This window comes from Simochromis diagramma, unplaced genomic scaffold, assembly GCF_900408965.1.
Source record: "Simochromis diagramma unplaced genomic scaffold, fSimDia1.1 OVJJ01000816.1, whole genome shotgun sequence".
Classification (NCBI taxonomy): domain Eukaryota; kingdom Metazoa; phylum Chordata; class Actinopteri; order Cichliformes; family Cichlidae; genus Simochromis; species Simochromis diagramma.
This window is the reverse complement of record NW_024386908.1, coordinates 13,077,710-13,100,504: the sequence shown is the minus strand read 5'-3', so window position 1 is coordinate 13,100,504 and position 22,795 is coordinate 13,077,710. Positions and strand designations below refer to the sequence as shown.

General features: G+C 40.2%; 1 protein-coding gene across 8 annotated transcripts in view; it reads left to right on the top strand.

Annotated features, from left to right (window-relative positions):
• magi2a (membrane associated guanylate kinase, WW and PDZ domain containing 2a) overlaps positions 1 to 22,795 on the top strand; it is a 253,880-nt gene that overhangs the window by 144,699 nt on the left and 86,386 nt on the right. For all 8 annotated transcript variants that reach the window (XM_040035519.1, XM_040035518.1, XM_040035516.1 and 5 more), the window contains exon 3: positions 19,130 to 19,249. In XM_040035519.1, coding sequence (XP_039891453.1) covers positions 19,130 to 19,249 — 120 coding nt within the window. The remainder of the gene's footprint in view (positions 1 to 19,129; positions 19,250 to 22,795) is intronic.

The following is a 22,795-nucleotide window of genomic DNA, read 5'->3' as shown; positions in this document are numbered from 1 at the left end:
CTAACCCTTGTGCGTGTTTTTTATTTTGACAGCGAATGCGCACCTGCGGACCATTTATGTGTAGCCCTGGTTATTTAGCTCATCATATTGCAGCCACAGAAATTCTTTTGTCCATGAAACCATAAAGCTGCACTTTCTTTTTGCCTTATAGTCTGATTTGTCATAACTTCTCCGTTTTGTGGTAAGCTTTTCTTTGGCTGTCACTTCTTCACCCTGACCTGTCTTATTTGGCTCAGCAGAACTGAAATGCTTTTACACGCTCACTCACATAAGCTCAGCGATTCTCTGCGCGATCAACCTCTCACATGTTTAAGCTTGCTGCGGGAGATTTCACTTGTCATGTTTGCATAGTAAGCTAACGATTAATAAGACGATGTCAGAGGAATTGGTGCACAAATTATCATCACTCACAGATCAGTGCTGTCGCTCTTTACACACAGTTCGCACGATTGCAAAGTGAAAGCAAAAAACAAGCGCAAATTCAAACGCGACTTCAATGTGTCACATATTGACAGTGGCTCACCGATGCCAATGACATAATTACCCAGCTACATTTCTGAAAGAATGCAAAAGCATTGACATATATTTTTCCTACAATAGCCCGACGGGCAGGGAAGAGATAGATTTTGGTAGCCCGACTGAAAAAATCGCTAGCTCTGGGACGTCGGGCTAGCGATATTGCAAGCCCTGTATCTGATTGAGGAATCACTCATCTTTGGAAAAGAGAGTTTATTACAGAGAAATGTCTCTTTCCAAAATAAAAGCTATACTATCCGCTTCTTCTGGGCTATATTCTCAGCAGCATAAGGAGAATCATGTGCTAACAGCTGTCTAAATGACTCGGCTAAAGTTAGTAGCATGCTTGCTTTTTTTTGTCTTTGCACTAGGATGATGTCGGCGTAAATGTGCAGTCATATTCGTTGTGTTCCCACTAGTGCTTTCAGGTTAATCTCGTTGAAATGACCTTAACGCCACAACACGGCAAATCTCCGTTAACGAGCTACCGCCGATCGCTCCGTGCATGGGGCTGGGCTAGACGGCAAACACTTTAACGAGCTAACTGCGCTAACACACTAGTTCACACCAATGTAATTGAGCATTGCATGGCACATCCAACATACTGTTTTACTTTAGTCCATGACTCGCTTACCTTCAGGGTCATACGTCACATGAAAACCAAAATAATTCCAAACGCCAGATCTGAATGAGGGTGGGGGAGGTGCCCTGCGCTCTTCCTTCTGACTATGCTATCTGTGTTGAGCGCTCAGTGGATCTGCGCTCGACAGTGCAGCCTAGGCGGAGTAGTCGAACACAGATTCACTGAGCGCTCAACACAGACAGCATCGTCAGAAGGAAAATTGATAAAATAAATTACAAATGTTGTATTGTTCGATACATATGCGTACCGAACCGAAAGCACTGTATCGAACGGTTCAATATCGATACGAATATCGTTGCACCCCTAGTAAATAAGTATAATGGCAACAAAGGTGACTTGGACAAAATAGAATACATAGCTTTTTACTACAAGCCCTTTTCACCCATTCACACACACATCATCCATAACACACTTCATGATGATGGCATTTTACTAAGGCCACAGCCACACAGGCTTCTGGTACCCTTTGATTGCCACAATCGGTGCATGAGGCACTCAGAAAAATGCCAACTCATATAGAAAAGTCACTAACTACTAGCTGAGAGGTTGAAAAATTATGACGAGATGCCCAAAGTTTGAAAAAGAAAACATTCACTTTCAAAGTAAATTTTAGCCCTTACCAAATTTCAAAAGATATTTTATTTTGGAGGGGAAAATTCCACAAGCGAACCACCAACTCTCCAGTATGAGCTGAACATTGATGATACGTACTAATGACGGAGAGCACGATCAGACTTCCTTTGGAGAAGTGTTGCCCTGTGGTCTGAGTGGACTGCACTGCTTTTTTTAAGCAGGGAATGTTTTTAAGGGCAAGATGATCAGTCTTCATGATGAAAACAGTTTGGAATCGACTTTTGGGTGTAAACAAATGCACTTTTTTGCCTCTGAGGTATGAACTGTCAAAACAGTCACCTAGAGTTATTGAAAGTCCTTTTTCACCTGGACAGGTGGATGACCCATCCATCTATTGTATATCCACAGTGGCTTATATAGCACCATCTCTTTTTTCTTCTTACTTTCTCTACTTTTGTCAGTTCCTTTTCTGTCCCTGGGGGAGTGCCTCTTTGTATTTATTGTTATTAAGCTGCTTATGTTCTCCCATCATCCATTCATCCATCCATCCCTGAGACTGTGCCACTGCCTTTTGATAGAGCGCTTATACATATATTATTCATTTGATTGACTCCCTCTAATCGCCTCACAAGTGGAAGGAATTAATCATTGCAGAAATCCCATCATTTGCATCCCGTTCAGGGAGTTTTGGTGATGCCGTTTTGGGAGCGTTGCATTAGCCAGGGAAGCCAGTTTGGAAAGGTGCAAGCCAAAAAGAGAGCAAAGGAAGGCCACTTTGCTCACAGCCAAAAAAATCAATGAGGCTGGATATTCAACACTAGTCTTTTGTTTTTATGGTGGCCCATAAAAACCCCATTGAAAAAGTATATATGGCATGAGATGATTTCTCTGTGGGTGAAATTGGATTAAGTCTAGTGTAAAACGAAGAGTCTGGCCTTTTTTCCTCTCTTTCTCTGTCTCTTCCGTTCTTTCCCTCATCCACTCTCCCTCTCTCACCCATCCCACAACCATTAAACTCTATAGGATGAGAAACCTAATTACATGGCTGAAAGTGGCCATAGTGAGGACTATTAAAAGGATCCAATTAAAGTTTGTGTGACGCTGGCAGCAGCATTCTGGTGAGGGATTATTTGTGGAGGTGGAATTTGATCTGACGCATGGAGAGTTGTACATTGGCTGAGTATTCGCAGATGGATGGCGGGTGGGAGGGTCTTCGGAGCAGTCCAAGTAATTGGATCCTGTGTTAATGGACACTTGTGTCAAAGAGGGAATGAAATACAGTGACAGTGTAAGAGAGACCAGAAAAGTAAGTAAAAATAAGTGAATGGAAGAGGGGGTGCTCATGAATTCACCGAGAGGACAGAACACAAAAAGTACCCTGTTGTTTGATGTGATTTTAAGTAAGAGAATCTACGCTGTTATTGCAAAGAAGGTCACAGTATGTTTGACTGTGACTGGGTTTGTAGCAGTGCTTTTCAAAGGATTAGCACAAAAGATGCTGGACAATGCAAAGCCAAAAGAAAATAGTTACTTTTGGTGGTGATTCAGACTAGGATATGATATATTATTTTTGCTTTCACCTTGCTAACAGAAGGCTGAATCTGACTGTGAGGTTGCATGCTCACTGGCATCTTGGATACTCCTCCTTTCTAAGGCCTTCTAAGGTCACACAGGCCTACACAAGGATTGCGACTGGTTGTCGCTAGGTGAAATCAGTCTACAAGAATGTATAGCAGCAAAAATCTCCATGCGATGGGTTAGGGTTCGTGCAGATTTCCATGATTACCAGCTGTGTCCAACCAGTAAGGATGTGAATATGACACTAGGCCTAACATTTCAATTGACTAAAATTTTAAAAATGCATTGTTTTATTCATCATGACCCAAAATCAGAAACTCATCAGTGAAGTGTTTACAGAGGTCAAGTCCGATGGCTCAATAGTGGGGGCTCGTCCGGGAGCCCCCACTATTGAGCAGTGGGGGCTCAATAGTTGGTTGGTTTGAAATCAATATTGATTTCAAACCAACCAACACCAACAGCTCCAACCACAGGTGTATTCCCCTGGTGGCCATTAAAAAGGATGCAGGTTTAACTTCACTATGCAGGCCCGAAAGCAATGTCCACCTTTTTTACCGCCTGTGAGCCAAAATTTCTTTATGTTAGATTTGAGCTAAAAGGTCTTCTTTAATCAAATTGTCTGACATATTTTAGTTTATTCCTATAAATAGATAATAAATAAGGTGATTTGTCTGTTAGATATGAGTAAAGTCAGAAGATTGGTGCCTTATTAGAGTTCAGGCCAACATTTAAGTGCTGTTATAAAATGTTTTTGTAGCAAATATCCCACAAGGAGTTTAATATTAACCAAGTGCTTGAAAACCATCACATCAATAAAAGTCTGAAACATGAGTGGGAGGGAAACAGCTACCCTGTCAAATGCATTTGAAAAACTGAAGTGCAGGAATGTAAAGTTTTCATGGGCTTTTTCCGAGTTGCTGTCCTGACAAACCTCTGATATGTTTACTGGCGCCAACAGCTTCTCATTATCCTTCAGTCCACCTTCAGAGGATCAAGATTATCTAAACACAACCTTCATTATTATTTATAGAAACATCTTCCACAAACCATTATTTATACCAAGTATAGCGCATTATTCTAGAAGCTTCCGCCAACACATTTTTTTAAAACTGTTTTTATTTTATTTTTTTTGCCTTGAGCCAGTAACAGGAAGGAAGATAGAATTCATGAATAATTTTCTGTCACTTTTTAAAAAACCACTATTCATTATTCATGGATTTGTATTAGCTCGGATGTTTTAACAATTCTGTGAACAACTTCGGAGTAGATTTTAGTTGAGGCATAAATAAAAACACACCTGATGACTTAAATGCACCACTGACAGAAATGTCAGTGCTTGTTTTTGAGAAGGTCAGCATTATTCCCCATGATGGCGCTTGTAATTTATCACAAGTGCTGTTATTAGAGCTTCTTTTCGAAAAATCTTCAGTGTGTTAGCACAGATCACACAAACAAGCAATATTTTCTGCAGAAAATATTTTTCACAGTGTGAGGTGCTCTTCACTGTCACAGAGTAATTGCAATGCAGGGGAAAAATTATCAGAATTTGGGTGTTTTCACTCACTTTTGCTGCTGGGTAGAATTATGTATCATAAGCTTGAGTCGCTTTTAACATTTAATTTAACTGTAATTTGTACCTATAACTCAGCATAAATGACAGTACAAAAACATCACACACATACTGCTGTACTCGGCACAGACTAATGTGTCCACTCAATTCCAGCTCTTATAAATGTTTTCTTCTTCACTACAGTTTTATAAAATAGCAAAATTGAATGTTTTTCTACAAGCTGAAGCAACTAGAGGAATTTGTTTTTTATTAATCTGCTAGCTAGTTCAGTTTTCAGTGTTTTATGAAGTTCGTGAAGGTTAATGAAGGTTTCATATTTGAAGAAACTTCCAAGCACATAGAAAAGTTTTATTTTTGTGACAGCATAACAGTGGAAAACCTTTGGGCTTGCCATTAATCCTCATGGTCTACCAGAGGCAGAGGGAGAGCCAGTATTGCACATACTTAGTGAGCTTCACAACATGGACACAAACCAGCCTGTTATCATTCCAAGGGCAACAAATACCACTGTTTTGTCACAGCCAACAGTGATGCCGACACGGATTTTCACAAGTTTGCAGGAGTGTTGCGATGTGTTGGACAACATAAGTCTTCATAAGAATGCAAGAGTGCTGGCAGTGGTGTAAATCATAGTGCTGTCAGCAAACAGGCTGTGGTTTGTGTCGTAGGTGGAAGCTTTTTTCTGTCTTTTCTTTGGATTTCTCTGGGTTTCTGGTTAAATATCAAAGTTTGGATTACATTATGCCTGCCGTGACAATAAAGAATTATGCTAAGGCTGTCCAGTATGTTAAAATGTGATTCCACAGGTTCTGAAAATTATAAGCGTGTGACAGAGTTCAGACTGAGATCAGACTCAAGCGCCAGGTGTAAGGTTTTTAATGCTTTCACTTTATACATGTGTTTATTCAGCTTTGAGTATAGGATCCATCCATGAGCTACATCCAGGAAAATGGCGCACACAAATCAGCTAAAATTTAAGATAATATCCAAATGATTAACACCACACATTGTGGGAATCAGCCTGATAGTAAAACAAAAGAATTAAGCAATTTAGAGACGTCTTGATGCGTCACGGGAAAACGCAACCGTGGTTTTAACTTCCTGCCCTTGTAATCGTGAGCTCCTATAGCTTTAACTGAAATGCTTAGGCTTCTCCACATCTCGCTCTCACATGCTGAGCCGCTGTAGGTCCAATAGTGGGAAAGGGGCAGAGGTGACGGCAGGGTGAAACAGCTTAGCCTCCAGTATTAAGGGGTCAGGAGGTCTTCGTATGAGATGATTACCGCCATGTGGAGTGTGATGATTATTCCAGCCTCTGTGGCCCATAGAGCCACTGGCTCAAATCCCTCACCTTATCCAAAGAGGTTACTGGAAACCCTCGAGTTGGCTCGCCTGTCATTGCAGCTGTTGACAGTAGAGAACTGTGAGGGGAGATGTTGTTGAACAGCAAGCAGGGTTAAAATAGGAGCATTGATTCAAAAGTTTTTGAGCGTTTGTTCTGATAGAAATTCATGTCTAAGTCTTATGGCTAAACAGTCATGACAGGCTTTATAAACTGATCAAAATGGTGTGGGCCATCCTGACGAACAGGATTGTGTCATTGGATGGTAATGTGCTCGAGCCAGAGTGGCCCTTACTGGAGGATTAGCCTGACAAAACAGCACTTTCACGTCCCTGATCACTGCCTATGCACACTCTGAAAAACACCCACCCAAATGAATGACATCAGCGTTCCCTTAATCTCTATATCTCTGCCCTCTTTTTTCCTTCATGTTCTTTTTCCCCTCTCTTTATACCTCCTCCTCGTCCACTGTGTGTGTGAATGTGATGCACCCGTCCTCGCCGGATTCTGAGAGATATTGAAATAGCTGCAGAGAAAATGAAACGGCCTTCTTGCGTTTTCCGTGATATTTTTGGGGGGCATCTCTCTAGATTAAAGTTCGCTGACACGAACGCTCGCTCAGCTGCTGTCTGTCAGGGGTCTCCTCCGCAGCTCTGAATAATTATAGGAGTGTTTTTTTGTTGCTTTTATTCTTTTTCTTTTCAACTTCGCGCCTGCCGCAAACGTGATGGCTTTGATCCCTGTGGAAGTTGAGATGCTGAGCAAGACCAAAGGAGATCTCTCTTAGCCTATGGAGAAACACGAAGGCTTAGAGGAAGCTTGAGATACAGTTAAAGAATCCATTCACATCTTCTCACAAGAGAAACAGGAGCGAGAATAGAAGAGCATGCTCATCTCTCAATGATAAAAGACTTCATGATGACATCCCTGTGTAGGGGTAGGTTGTTTTTATACTCTGTATATTTATCTTTTCTGCATACTGTATTACATTTGTAGGATAGACTTACAAAAAACTTCCATATGAGTTACACCCTGAATGTCAGCATTGGTACTTGTTGCTGCCAGTTTTGGGGATTCACAGTCATGTCTTGCCTTAAATGAGTTTGTCACAGCACTTAATCAACACCAAGAGGTCTTTTAAATGACTGGATGATCTGTCACTAGTAATTTATCAGTTGTTTGTGTGACAGCTCTGCATGAAGAAACATCTACACTGAGTGGGTGTGGATGTGGACTAATGTGATGAGTATTACACAGTACAACTCCATGACACTCAGAAGTCCAATTTACTATCTTATAAGACAATTAAAAATAGCAGATCGTTGGAAAAAGTTAGATCATTAGAGAAGTTAGTGTTTGACATTATGGAGATGAATTTTATGCTCATTTATTAATCATTTCAGCTCCAAATAGAGTTGAATCCAATTGCATGCACACTTAATTTTAATCGTAAAATTGTTGACTAAATTATAGTAGCTGCTGCATGTACTGCAGACAGTCAAAATATAATATAGGTGCGTATTGGACAATATATAAACCAATGCTTTTATACAGTCACGTGAAAATTAAGAGTTTAAGGACAGCAGCCGCACCATTTCATTGATTTAACAGCTTGTAGAACCCCTTTTAGCAGAAATAACTTGTTTTAATCATTTTCTGTTTGTTTTTATCAGTTGTGGAAGACTTTTGGGCTACTATACTTTACAAAGTTGCTTCAGTTTGTTGAAGTTTGCAGGCATTTATTTAAGGTTCCGTCACAGCATTTCAATCAGGTTGAGGTCTGGACTTTGACTGGACCATTACCACACCTTCTTTTTCTTTTTCAGTCAGTAGATTTGTCGTGCTTCAGGACCCAGTTTCAACCAAGCTTTGGCTGTCGGACACATGGCCTCACATTTGACTTTAGAATACTTTGGTATTCAGAGGAGTTCATATGCAACTTTGCAAATCTTATGCCCTGCTGCCATGCTCTTTTTAGAGAGAAGAAGCTTTCTCAGGGCAACTCCTCCAAACAGACCATACTTATTCAGTCTTTTTCTAATTGTGCTGTCATGAACTTTAACATTTACAATGCTAACTGAGGCTTGTAGAGTCTGAGATGTTGCTCTTAGATTTTTTGCAGTTTAGCAAGGCAAGTATTGCATGGTCTGATCCTGAATTCTACACCTAGGACGAATGCGGCCTTTTCTGTCATGTGAGTCCTTTTCACATGACAGTATACTGACCAATATGTTGGCTCATATATATTGGTGACACTCTGACTTGAACGTAAATAATTCAAGACAAAAATACAAAGAACCTCTCAGCTATTCAGATTGCAGGACTTTTAAATTGCAATAAAAACATTTTTAACTCACAGTTTGACTTACTAATGTTTAGAAGCTCCATTTTTATTGAGTGCAAGTTATTAAACTCTTTCAGATGTCAGAACCGCTCAACGTGTTATGCCATAAAAAGTGAAAAACTCTGCTCAGCTTATGTGTCACATCAGTTAACTGCATTAATACGTGTTCATCCCATCTACGGGGAAATCTTGTCACATTTTGACAGGTTATTGCAGTATCAGATGCTACAACCTGTTCCAACTTCAGTAGTTTGGTAGGATTTTCGGGGCTCTGCTCCAACTTTAAACTGACATGTGATTGAATAAATTAGATTTCAAGCAGCTCTCATTGGTCTTCAGGCATGAGCTTGGAGCGACTGAGTCTCTGTGAATATATAATTACTTGCATCTTTGCACCAGTAGAATAGTATTTGAAGTATTTATATATGACTTTTATTTTCCTACAATAGGATTCAGAGGAAAGTGCCCTTTTGGATATGTGAGCTGTTGGGAAAATGCCCACTGAGAGTCTTTTTGGTGTAACAGAGTATTATTTGTGCATTTGTTATGCAGCAAGCATTGGCTACTGTGAGCTGACAAACAGCAAGAAACTGATGCTGAGTAAATATCATGCAAAGTGCTTTGCATAGGAGAAAACCCAAGTGACTGTTTAGTCAGACAAAATACAAATAAAAAAGAAGTGAGCAGATCTCCTGCAATATCTCTCCTGCTGGTTTATCTCTTTAATGTCCATTAAAATTTATAATTTATTTAAGGAATGCTTGTGAATGTCTTGTAGTACTACCTTTAACATAGAAAATTCTGCTCTGCATAATTATTTTCCCTGTTAATCCCCGCTTTTCCCACCTCTTTATCTCTTTATCAGCCCTCTCTTTATCAGGAAGGAAGCAGTCATTAATATCTCTGGCTGCATTACAGGCGGTCCACCTAGCACCTCCTGGAGGGCAGAGCTATTAATGGAATTCAGGGGAGGGCGGCAGAGGGCCAACAGGCAGGGGAGTGTGGTTCAGTGCTTGGCTTTCTCCAATCTATCCCACATTACTGGCTGTCAATAAGCAGGAGAGCAACACGCAGTCATTCTCACCGAGCTTGACTGAACTCGAATGAACCTAAAATTTCATTAAGAGGGCTATAGGACAAAAAAATTACGTATCTTTGGTCAGGAACCAAGAGTGAGGTTTTGTTTCTATGAACCAAAGCATTCAATATGATTAGATTTTAAAGGAGCAGAATTAACTTTGATCGTGAAAACAGCAGCATCCTCCACACTCCCAGTTCAGCAGACATTATTGCCACCTAAATGATACGTAATCACAGTTTATTAAGACCCTGCTCTTTATCATCGCTGGAAACAGTGAATAAGCACATTGCTACTCTTGCTGTCTATGAAGGCAAAGTGCAGTGAAAGCAGCTTTCAGTGGCGTGGTACAGCATTTCACTGTCCTCCATCAGTCCATTTGCCCACAGGCAGCTGCTGAATGGGAAACTAATCCATCCCTCTAATGCAAGGGCATTACAGCTGCCCATCACTTCCTAATTGGCTAATGGTTAGATTTGGATGGTTACAATAGGCCATGCTGACACTGTTTTAGACAGTCAAAACAAAGGGTTTTGGGGCGGAGGAGTTCAGGGTCGGCCTTAAGCACTAAACTGGTCTTTTTTGAGGTTGTAAGGTGTCTAATCCTGTCTTTGACCTCAACATCTTAACACAACTACTTTTTCTTTAATTTGAATAAACATGATGAATGTGGTACTGTAGTGTTAAACTTGTAGAGGCATTTTCTTCTTTTCAGTTTCTTTAAGATTTAAAAATGAATTCATGGAGGTAAATTGCACAATGACTTTTATGCTTTGATGCGGTGAGATTATGCAGGGGAGGTTGCAACTCCGTAGCTAAATGAAAATGCTATTACTCTGCCCATAGGAGATTTGTGTGATTAGAATATGAAACATATAAGAGGGAAAATGGAAAGAGAGGAGAGACTTTAGCAAAGAGTAGTAGACATGTGGACACTATTTTTTCCTTTCCTGCAGTCTGTCACTTCACTATGGCTGTTACCTAGACTACCTACTTTCTCACACTCACACACAGCATCATATATACGACACTAAGATGATTCAAGACGAGCACTCACTCTGTGGCTAGCGCCTGTATTTTATTGTACATGTTTTATTTATTTAAACCAGAGAGAATGAGATGGGCACATTAAAGTAACAATACAAACAAGCTGTTATGTTATGTCCATCCAAAGCTGTTGCAATAACAATAAGATACATGTGGGGCTATTGTTTTTATATTCATTTAAGAATGTTAACAACTGCCATTATCAATTATCAAAAGAAAAGTTAAAACAGTGGGCTGCACAGAAAGCAAATAAAATAAACACAACTTGTTTCACCCTAACTTTATTGCTAAAATTCATTTCTTTTTGTTGTCAGGAATATGTAACATGTTTTCTCATAGTAAACAATCCAAACAATCATTTGCAGCCAATAAGAGCCAAGGTATGTTTAGTAAGATATTTTCCTTCGACCTTGCCTGACTACTTCACCAAGCCGACTGATTTTTCCAACACTGTGAAGGAAACAGATGTTTTTTAATTGAAGAACGGTCCAGTGAGCACCGCAGGAGAACTAACGAATAGCCAATTAGTGCTATAGATATTAACGCCACTATCCAGGGTTGTTTTAAATGACCAGAGCCTGCACCCCAAAGGGCTTGGCCACTTAATGACAAATGGAGGAACTTTGTGAACTGTTATCACTTTGCTTGTTCCACCGTAAATCCACAGTGGCTATGAATCAGGATCTACTTGAAAAGATGATAGATTTAATTGAATGTACTGGTCTCCAGTGCAATTGTAAAGGACCTGCACGTCCACAATAGCAATTGAAAAATATATAAATGTAAGAAAACGTTAGTTTTGTCGGGCATGGCAAACTGACACATAACAAAATATCTGTAAAAAAGCAAATTTTTGATCTCTAAATAAATTAATTAAAAGATCATAATCTAGCAGATCATTATGGGCGTTATGCACACATTTTACCACACACATATGCACAACCCATAAAATCCGAACAGTTCTTTATGCCTGATGAGTTTGCCGAGGTTCATGATTTTATAAGATTTTGGATCACCACTTTTGAGGAGGAGAAGCAGTTTAAATATAAATCTGGCATTTCTAGGTGACGCTCTAATGGTCATCTGTATTCAGATTGGGGCCAGTTTGGAGCAGGTTGGACAATACATTTTTGAGTTACAGCAATTTTGTGCTTCATGGCAAAAAATCAAAATGGGCCATGCTGCCAGGGTCGCAACATTTGATGAAAAGTCACAGTTTTCAAAATAAAATAACCTAAAGAGGCTGAGCAGATGGCTCTGGTCATTTCCTGTTGTCACTAGGTGGTGCTGTGACTGTTATTGAAAATTGGCATACAGAAAGGTTCGGGGCGGACCTTTATCAAACATGATGAATCATAAATAACGTTTATGACAAACTGGACAATGTGTCAGCCAATGACAGAAATTTTAAATCCCCACTTTAGCATCAAACTCTTTAGGTTTACTGACCAAAGATTAAGCTGATCCTATTAACGCCCTTGGGCAGATTTTGAAAAAGTACATCACCTTGAAATTGCAAAAATGAGCCTTAATTTTTTTTTTACCCCAATATTCTGTAAGAGGACATTATGCTCAGTTTAAAGCAAAAACATCAAAGATAAACATTTGCTTTACTTTCCATATTTTTCTTTGCTTTTAGACCGCACTGTGTAACTGTATGGAAATGATTTGTTTGAATTCTTATGGTATAATCTTTTCCTCAGGGCCCATGCACACGCTTTGATTCCCTATCATAAATACACAGTACAACATCTCTCTGTCATGCTTCAGGACATTCTCTGGATATGAATCTGTTGTTTCAAAATAGAGGCCAATGTTTCTGCTTTCCAGAGACTGTCTGGGTCCCTGTTGCACTTTTTTGTATTGCCTACAGTTAAGTTCAAATTGTGCGCAGGTTACAGTGATTTTATTCTCAATGTGCAACTGTGAGGCAGAACACAGAGGTCATGCATTTCATCTGGTGTATTTGATTAACATACAGATGGGCTCAGGGCTATGTTAATGTATTCTGTAGGAGCACTAGTCCCAGTGTGAAACCACTACAGGTGTTAGCTTTGACAGGGGCATCCGATAATGGTGCTTGGCTGCACAAGTGAGGGCTAGACTCGTGGCCCGTGACTGTGGAGTTGTATCTGGCTCGAGAACTTACTTGAGAGCAGCAGGATGGCTGTAGGCTACGAGGGCCGCAGCCCACGCTACAACTTAAGCTGCTCTCTCATCCGTTCCTCTGTTTTTACACCTGTACTCACTTCTCACTCAGCATACAAATAGCTCAGTGCGATGTTCTCATTGTTAACTTTCTGCCATTCTATGTTTCTTGTTTTGCATCTCCTGGGAGAAGACAATAATTTATTTTCAAATGCTAACAACAAGGAAATGAGCTGCTATTTGCTAAAGTACTCAATGGCATTGTCTATCTCTTCCCCTGCCTTTGAAGACTGTCCTAGACTCTAAAGATGTAAAGGTGGATTTATACGTCTGTTTAAGAGCGCAACACGTCTGCTGTAGATGCCTCATGTGTAGAAACTAAATGTTCTTTAGAGATGTATTTTATTTTTTCACAGTACCACCAAACTGTGTCATGCATTGTCAGGCCGGATGATTTAGTTTCAGTTTGAAGCTTGTCAGGCTTGCACAATTGCTTTCAGAAAAATAATAGCTTGTAGGTTGAATTAACAACTATTAGTGATTGATTGCAGACATTGAACTACACTAGTGCCCTCTTTTTTTAGAGGCTCAGAAGTAACTGGACAATTGACCGACAAGGAGTTTCCTGTCTGGGTGAGGTCTGCTGCTTTTTTATTTTATGAGCAAGTAATCAGAGAGAAGATCTGAAGTTGAACTGAAATGTAGATGCTCAGGGAAACTCTCAGTGTGAGGTCCAAAGACGTGTGGCTGTAGAGAGAAACCAAAAAACTTTAGGAGGGGCAAAATCAACAATCTGATACATTATTCTCAAAAAGAAGGAATGTGCTGGTCAACTCAGCAACACTAAAAGGCCTTAAAGACCAGGAACACTGTTGAGCAGGTGGGCGTATCATTGTCAAAGTCTAAAGAGATGCCTTCATCAATGGAAATACAGAAGGTTTACAACGAGGTGTAAACCACAGGTTACACTCAAGAACAGGAAGGTCAGATTAGACTTTACCAAGAAACATCTGAAAGATCTTTACCAGGATTTTATTTTGACAGATGAATCCAAGATCAACTGGAGAAGGAGAGAAACAGCTCACGAACTGAAGCACACACACATCATCTGTGAAACACGGTGGAGGAAATGTTATGTATGGCTGCCAATGGAACTGGGTCACAAGTGCTTATTAATGGTGCGACTGCTGATAGAAGTAGCTGAATGAATCCTGAAGTATTCAAGGCTATACTCTGTGCTCAGACACAGCCAAATGCTGCATAAGTGGTCAGTTGGTGCATCACTGTGCAAACGGATAATGACCCAAAACATTCAGCAAAAGCAACCCAAAACTGAAGGTGTCTGCAGTAAAGCCCTAGCAGACCATCTGAAGGGAGGATAAACACAGCACTTGAGTTCTAGACATTTCAACTCAAGAGTCTCGGTGCAGTTGTTTTTGTCTGCACCCACGTGAATTTACTGCTTTCGCACCTGCCCTAAATCACACCTGGACCAAGTGGGAAAACCAATCAGAGTCCAAAGTGTAAGTTGGAAGGTGTGAAAATCACTTCTCGTTATCTGCTAAGGTCTATTTCTCTTTCTCTCTATCTTCAGTTTTTATTCCAAAATAAAGAAGACCGTAGCAAAAGAGGATGACTGTGATTTAAAAATACACACACACACACAAAAACTGAAACTGCTACAATTCTTTTGGTCAAATTGCACCTCCTGTTCATTTTTGAAATGCTAATCAAATGCTAAGAGGGAAGTCTTACTTTCTTTCTTTTTCTAAACTGGTAGAATATTTTTTTTGCTGCTAGGGTAGTATTCAGTTTTTCCCACTTCAAACATCAGTGAAACATGTTTGTGCTCAAGTTTTGTATGCATGCCTATTTTTAAGGAGAGCTTCACACACTCCTGAAACACACCTAAGGGGATGTTTTTTAACCCCAGACTCTGGTAAACTAACTAAATTATGAACAAAGTAGTAAATCTTGATAAGTGTCCGAGGCTTTTATACATAATCATGACTTACCTTCCTAAAGAAATACTGCGCACTTGAGCGGGGTGTTTCTATTTTCACAGATCAGCATTAAAGGATCATGACCCACATACAAAGGACTGAAAATCGAGAGGCATTGTGGGTGCTTCCTTTTAGAAATTGTCACCCTAGAGAAGTCCTACCAGAAGATTCGGCTAAATATAGCCCCCCAACATCAAAGGTCCTCTTTGAAATTTGTGTGTATGTGTGTCTGCTGCTCAGTCAGGAGCTCTGCCTGGGAGGGAGGCTAATCTGACGAGTACACAAGCCCCCATGCAGACAGACACAATCAAGAAGCTCTTCTCCTCTGGAGGTGCAGCACAAACAGAAACACAAAAATACTTTTTTGCGTAGACCACGGTGTTCCCTGCTGCTCATTTGTTCTTATCAGCTCACATGACTTACTCTCTCAGCAGGTTCCAGCTTGATGTTTTAGTTTTGACAGTAAATTTCTATTTGAGCATCTGAAAAAGTGCATACAGGGTGCCACTTTAGTTCATGAAATAGTCATGTCAGTGTCATGTGCTCGAGAAATGAAAGGGTTCCTCTGAGTGAATCTTATGCGAACAAAGTCGGGCGCTGCAGTCCCCAGGACACCAGCTGATCATTGATTCTTTTCGGGGTTTGTTCTCTCCATTTAAGCACCAATAATCAACCTGTTAACAAGAAGAAATGAAAAGGTTTGACACGAAGGTTAACGGCATGCAGCTGGTTTGAAGTAAAGAAGATGTTTTGTTGTTCACAGCAAAAAAAATTTAAATTAAGTAAAAAATTCTGGGATAGTTTTTGCCTTTATTTCAGAGCAAAATATTGAAAAGACAGATAATCTGACAACATAGAGACTGGGAATGACAAGAAACACACACAAAAAATGATTCAAGCGTATATATTTTCAATTGCATATTTTATTTTTGGACTCTATTACCATAGCTCTGCATGATCCACAGTTCAAAATGGTTCAGATTTATCTCATACTAGACCTTGCAGCTCCCCTTCAGTTTATCAGCATTAAAACATTTTAGCTCCTTTTCTTCCCCTGTTAAGCTAGCTTGCATCTTACTGGCTATAACGCATCAACAAAAGATTAAGCTTATTCAAACTTCATCATTGACTCTATGAAGAGCATTTATACTTGTGTGTGGTGTACCTACTTTGCTCCACTGTTTCACTGTCAAAACACTAACATTTTCTTTTTGAGAGTTCATTTCATTTTGAGCCAATTGAAAAAGCAGTGGCAGAACAAACAGCCAGAAATCAATCGGAGGAAACGAAGCTATGAAACAGGACACTCACAGACGATGTAGGCTAGGGAGGTGCACGTTAGGTTTCAGAAGGGTTTGCAGTTATCTAGATTTAAGGAAGATTTTAAATTCCATCTTTCTTTTAATATATTTTTGGGCCTTAATGTGATAAGGTAAGATAAAAAAGCTGGGCAAAAGAGCAGGGCTAACACACACCATAAATTTGAACCCGTGCCTTTGCCTACAATAACAACATGAGGCTGCTCAACAGAGTGAGCTAAACTTACACCCTAAATGCAGCATTTAACACTCGTTGGATGGGGCATCTGTGCACTTATCCAAAGCCAGATCTGTGTGCCTGATTCACCGTGGTGCATTCATGTCCCTTTGGCTACACAAAGTGATGCTTGTAGGTAAGCAAACTACGAAGATGTGGTTGTGTGCAGTCCTCCAAAACCCGACAGCGTGTAGCCTACCAGGGATGATGCTATACGTAGGTTGAACGCTGACTAGTTGTAATGTGGGCTTGAACAGAGAAACAGAGTGACTGACACAGACAGTAGACAGAAGTGTTGACTTTGACAACAAATTTTGATTTAGTTTTAGTCCTAATTTAGGCACCTAAGTTATTTTAGTCTAGTTTGAGTCAACTAAATATCATAAGATTATGATAGACTAAATCTAAAGTTGCTTTGTCATTTTTTACCAGCAAGTTGCTCCATACATTTAACAAAGCATCTCAGTTTCCTTGACAACAAAGACAAAATGTGTCTATATGTCAAATCTTCTCTTCCTCCCAAGCGCTGACATTTTGTCACGTTTTCATGAGCATCAGGAAGCATAGGAGCTAGTTGTTGTACTGTACTGCTTCCTGGTGGCAGAGAAAATGTGCCCGTCTAACCTTACAGCACCAGAAGATTACTTCTCATTGGATCACTTCCAAACTCGTTCCGCCTTTCTCTCATCTCTCCAGAACATTTTCTTTAACGTTTTATTTGTTGACGGAAGTGTCAATACATTTCATCATACTTTTTGTCCTCATGCATAAATTTTTATTTAGTTATCGCCTGGAAAAAAAACAGTCGTCGATGAAAACTGTGACGAAAAAATACTGTAACTTCAGTCTCAGGTAGAAGCTGAAGGACCAGCAGCAGATCGGTGGTTTCATATATTTTGACAGTGATGACAGTAAATGGCTACATGTGGATAATGGTCTGCAAAGCTGTGGGTAGGCTCTGCATAGGACCAGTGCACAACAAAGCCTTTCCTTTGACAGGACCATATTAGGGATATTGATTCTCTGAATTTATTAAGAACCAAGAGCAGAAAAAAGTGTTTCAAACACTCTGAACATGAGCTTTTTGTTTACCTGTTTGCTTTTGTCCAAACTTCACTATTTATAGCGGTGACCCCTTTTAACCCTTGGGTGCCCTGAAGATTAGGGGGTTTAAAAAATCTTAATTGGATTCAGATTTTTTCAGTTCCAAACTTTAAAATCTTAAGAAGTTTAAGCTCGGGCTGATGATGTTGATCACACTGTCTAAACGCTGACACATGAAAGAAGCAGACCTCAGTGAGTTCATACACCCCATGTGAGGCTCAGTCACGTCTGATGGCAAAGTTGTTTATACCTGATCCAAGTGGCTGCATTTCAAATGCGAATAGCGTATGCACTTTTTTGGATACTCTCTCCTTCAAAGCATTCAGCCTCACTCTTGTTTGTACATATGAGAAGTGATTGAAGTGATCAGACGGCTTGAGAGAAGATCAAACCCTCTTCTTGCTCTCTCACCTCCACGCGCGTTGCCAAAGAGGGCAAGATTTTCTGATTGTTGTTGCTGAAAAGTTCAAGTATAAAACACAAACCATGCAAATGTCTCTAAACTGCCCGATCTTGATGTTGGCCGACTTGCAGCCTCGAGAACCTCAAGGAGTTTTTCAGCCTTTAATGTAAACCCTTTAGGGGCAGTAAGATGAAGTAGGCTTGCTGATTCTATCCCCTTTCTTCTTATTCATGAAGTGAACCAAGAAAAACTAACAATTTCATCCTCTTGGGCTCTTAAGCATACCCATTTTTCCCACTTGGTAGTTTTAAGATCAGCTCTTTAACTGATGTAGCTCTGTTTATACAGTTAAAAGTGCAGTAATCTGTGTTTATGGAAACTGAAACCTGCGTACTTTTGGCTTTTCTTGGCCCACATCTACACAACACACAAACTTTTACAGGCATTGTTTGAAACTTGTAATGCAGGAGCGATGTCATCTGGCCTCACATAAAGTCAAATCACCCCATGCTGCGTACAAGGGGCGATCGGTGGCACAACGCTCCGCCGTTAACTTTAAAACACACAGTTGGATACTTTATAGTCAGGCTTTAACAAGTGTGGTTTACAGGCTCTGCTTTAGTGTGAGTAACGCTCCCTCAGATGTGAAAACCCATTCAGCACCTCAGGGGTAGAGTGCTGCGTGTTATCACAGCTGGGATCAGTTTTAACTAGTCTAATTAGCACACAGCTATGAGAACGTATTTAGGAAGTCATTTGTACCTCATTTTAACATTGTAAACACTTTGACACACTTTGTTTTAGTAACTGGAGGAGAAATGATGGTCGTGACTTGACTTAAAATGCTGCTACCACAGGGTAAAATATTTTCACCGCACCCGTGTTCCTGTCAGCTGGCAGGACCGCTGCTCCTGTCAGGGAGTCCTCGACATGCTGTCAACTCCATGCAAATTGATTTGATTTCTCCTCTTGGTGTCCAAATTGCATCACTTAGCTCCTGAAATCATACCTTGCCACTTCTCCTCTCTGTTAAATATTCAGTCTCAGCTGTACAAAGGATGGGACAAAAAAAGGAATGTAAAGATAGGGAATTTAATGAATAGAGCTGGGCCGGGGTCAGCTTGTGTAAGCTCTGGCTTGTTCTGATCGTCTCGAAAACACTGAAAAAGACTCACCCTTAATCAAAGCCCCCCTCTCATTCAGTAGTTATTCACATTATAGCTCTTCTTGCTTATCTTCTGCAGGCACAACCAGGCAGCCCAAGGAAGGAGAGGTCCCGGGGGTGGATTATAATTTCGTGACCATTGACCGGTTTATGGAACTGGAGAAAAGTGGAGCCCTGCTAGAGAGTGGAACATATGAAGGTAAGGATTTATTTAAGACACGCTTAATAACGCGTATGATTGCAGCCATTCTTCTTTGTGATATTTCTATATTTTTTTAAGGAATGTATGCTTCAGTGTGGCACTATGGGTAGTTTTCAGCAGCTTGAATGAATGGGGCTCATCACCTCACGTCCTCACTTCCCCCACACTTACAAGTCTGCTTCCATTTATCCATCTTTTGGCTCTATGGAGATGAGAGTGAAATCTGACATGAAGGACACTAAAACCAATCTAAAGTAAATTCTCAATGAAACACACACACACACATACAGTACTTTCATGCTGGCTTTCTCTTGGCTCACTTGAGCCTGAGCTGCAGTGGCTCTTCTGGCTCCTAATCCAGACAAACAGATACTCTCTTCCATCTCTTTCCTGTGGTCAGACAGGCCTGAGGCTTAGATTTTAAACCACTCAAAAAGTCCAGCGCCTAGTTTGCCTGTCCACCTCCAACTCTCAGGAGACCCCTACCATTATATAGATAACACATAGCAGCCGACTTTCTTCTCTCCCACCTGACTCCAGTCTCTGTCAGCCTGCCACCCCTGCAGGATGGAGCAAAAAAAAAAAAAAAAAGGAAATTGCAGATGGCCAATTTAATGGTCGGTTGCCAGAAGCAATGTTAGATCCTTTTGGCGATGGGAGCTGCCTTCCATGGGGAGAGGGAGACAGAGTTCCTTCTTGCGCGGTCGCTCGGCCATCATACAGCCTTTTATACATTTTAATAATTTAATGGCCAATTAGATGTGGAAGAAAGGAGGAAGGCATGAATTTTAAAGGAAAGAGCTGCCTGGTAAAAAAGGAGAGAGGTTTGACTTGTTAGTAGGAAAAAAAATAGGAATTTCTCAGGTTCAATTCCTAGAAAACGTTTCCCGGAGAAAAGCAAACATCCAAACATCCAAAGTCCAAACATCTTACTGTTTTGCTCTATTTTTTAGCAAATATCTTTAATCAGCTGAGTCACAAAGTGAAAGAAACTCCAGTTTTTCTTCCTCAGTTAATTTCCACTTACTTTTTCACAGTTGTTATTTTAATTACATCCCTGGTGTTCTTCGACTTATAAAACAGGAGTCTGGGTGGTAATTTAATGATAGCGTAAAAATATGCCATTGCCATTCATTTTCATTATTCCAGCGTAATAAAATAATCTTTTTGTTTTTTCATGTTTTGATTGTGAGCTCTAAATATTACAATAACCGTACACCTTAGGTTATATTTGCTGTAATGATGAAGCTCGTCAGATAGATAAAGCCATGTGTTACACCATGTGAATGCCAGTTAGAGCCAACATTAACTACTAGGTAGTGAGTTCCAACCAAAACCAGCTGCAACATTTCTACATATATTGTTGCACAGAGCGATATGAAATGGACAAAATTAGAATAGCACGTGACTGTAATTTGAAATAGCTTTAGGGTTGGCTGTTATGGAAAGAGATGTTTACATTTACCACTCTTCCCCATCGAGGATACCCCGGGGAGGGGCGTTACCTCTGCAGAATCCGGTGGGTACATGAAAAGTGTAGCTTAAGCTTTAAAAATTGCAAAAACAAATGCATTGGAGTGCGCCTGAACAAGTTTTACCAAATCAATGACAATAACTAAAAGGCAATGAAATAGCAAAATGTTATTTGTAAATGATTGATGGGCGGGAGGAGTACTAGCGGGTGATTTTGTTCAGCGGTGCAGGAGAGATCCTCACTTATCTGGATATGAACCATCTGAGACCAGAGCGATGGTGATCGACTTCACATGGACTATATAGCCCACGTCTTTTATTGCACATGTGTGTGCACATCGACAACAGGTGGAACTTGAAAATGCTTCTTGTATATCAAGGCTGATGATTAGGCTCTACTTTCTTTCTGTCAGTTGTAGAGAGTTTGGTGTAGTCTGCTGAAGGAACAGAGATGCTGTGGTGGAGATGAGGTCTCCGAATAAACTCGTATCTGTCGTTTTTTCTTTTCTCTTTTTTTTGCTAAGAAAAAAATCCGTAACAGTATGGATACAAGATAGACATGGCCTTCAGTACCTAAAGGCTGCATTATTTTTTAATGACCACCAGGGGGCTGGCTCCCCTGGTTGCACAAAGCTGTCCAGTTGTATAGAAGTCTATAGGAAAATTACTCTCAGCTGCATTGCTGTGCTTTGTGTTCTGAGGACTTTGTTGGCTAAATCTCTAGTTCCAACTCATATTCAATAAAATATGAAGTTCATTTTGTAAATTATGGTTATTATTAGAGTCAGAAAGGAGGATTATTGCCAATGAGCGTACAGTACCCTGGTTCTGTGTCAGATCCACCCCTTGCATGACAGGTTTACATAAGGGAAAACCTTCAGTGTGAAGCTTCATAACTGGACACTACCCACTCCGATCGCTGCGTCCATCTATTTATACCATCTCTGCTTTTATTTCATGATTGTGTTGTGACAAAGAAATCTCAGCTCCTCCTTCCTTTTGTTTCATTTTTGATCTTTTTTGTTAATTGAGGTGATTTCCTTCTGTTTTTTTAAGAAAAGAAGTTACTTTCAGTAACACTGTAGACTTAAATCACCGTGGCTTTTAGATGTGACAGCATTTCCACCACTTACTCAAACTTCAAAGTCCAGGTTTCTGTGATGCTTCGAGTTATTTAAGTTCACACGCGGCGTATACTTTTTCCTCAGCTTCAGCTCATTAAGGGTCCGGGAATCGTGTCTTTGGTTCAGAGGTTCTAATCCCACCAGTCTCCGTAATCTCTTTAGAGCTGCTCGCTTCTATTTCTTATTGCAGCCTTTAGGTTTTTCACAATGTGAACATGATGTTTCAATAGGTGCTTCTTCATGTTTCCCTTGATATATGTGTAAAAATTTGTCTCAGATGCTTGAGCCTAGTTAATTGCGCATAAGCAGAGCCTTCATGTGCTCTAGCAGGCACACTTGAGTGGATGAGGTCACCGATTTAAAAGGAAGCCTCCAAGGAAAGTAGTGTCTGATCTTTTAAGTGACAGAAGAATCTCTCAGACTTTGGATGAATATAATCCAATGTCTCACTCTCTCTCATCTGTTTGTTGTGCGAAAAACTCGAAAAGAAAAAGTCCGGTCAGTCACATAAAACTTGCAGTTTTTTCACTCTGCGTGAAAATGCTTTTAGAAGCTTGAGACTTGCAATGGCTTAAGGAAAGACTGTAACTTTGTGGTTTTATTGGTCACTTCACATCTAAAAATGCCAGCACACTTTTTTTTCCCTTAGGTTTTGAGGTATTGGCTCTTCCAGTTACCCTTTGTGTGAGCATTTTATAGTATTTTCCAGCTTTTTGGAAGAAAATGATTTATCACATCAAATCTCAACAGCACTCATTAAAATAAAAAATATATAAATCCATAAACATGAGGTTATGAGGTTTTCACATTGACTGATGGAGACTGTCAACAGTACTGGACTGCTGCCAGTACTTAAACTGAATGACAGTAAAATGTAAAATCAACTTAGACGACTGTGGAAGGAGCTGTTGCATCACAGCCAAATGAAAAGCTGCAGTTCCCAGAG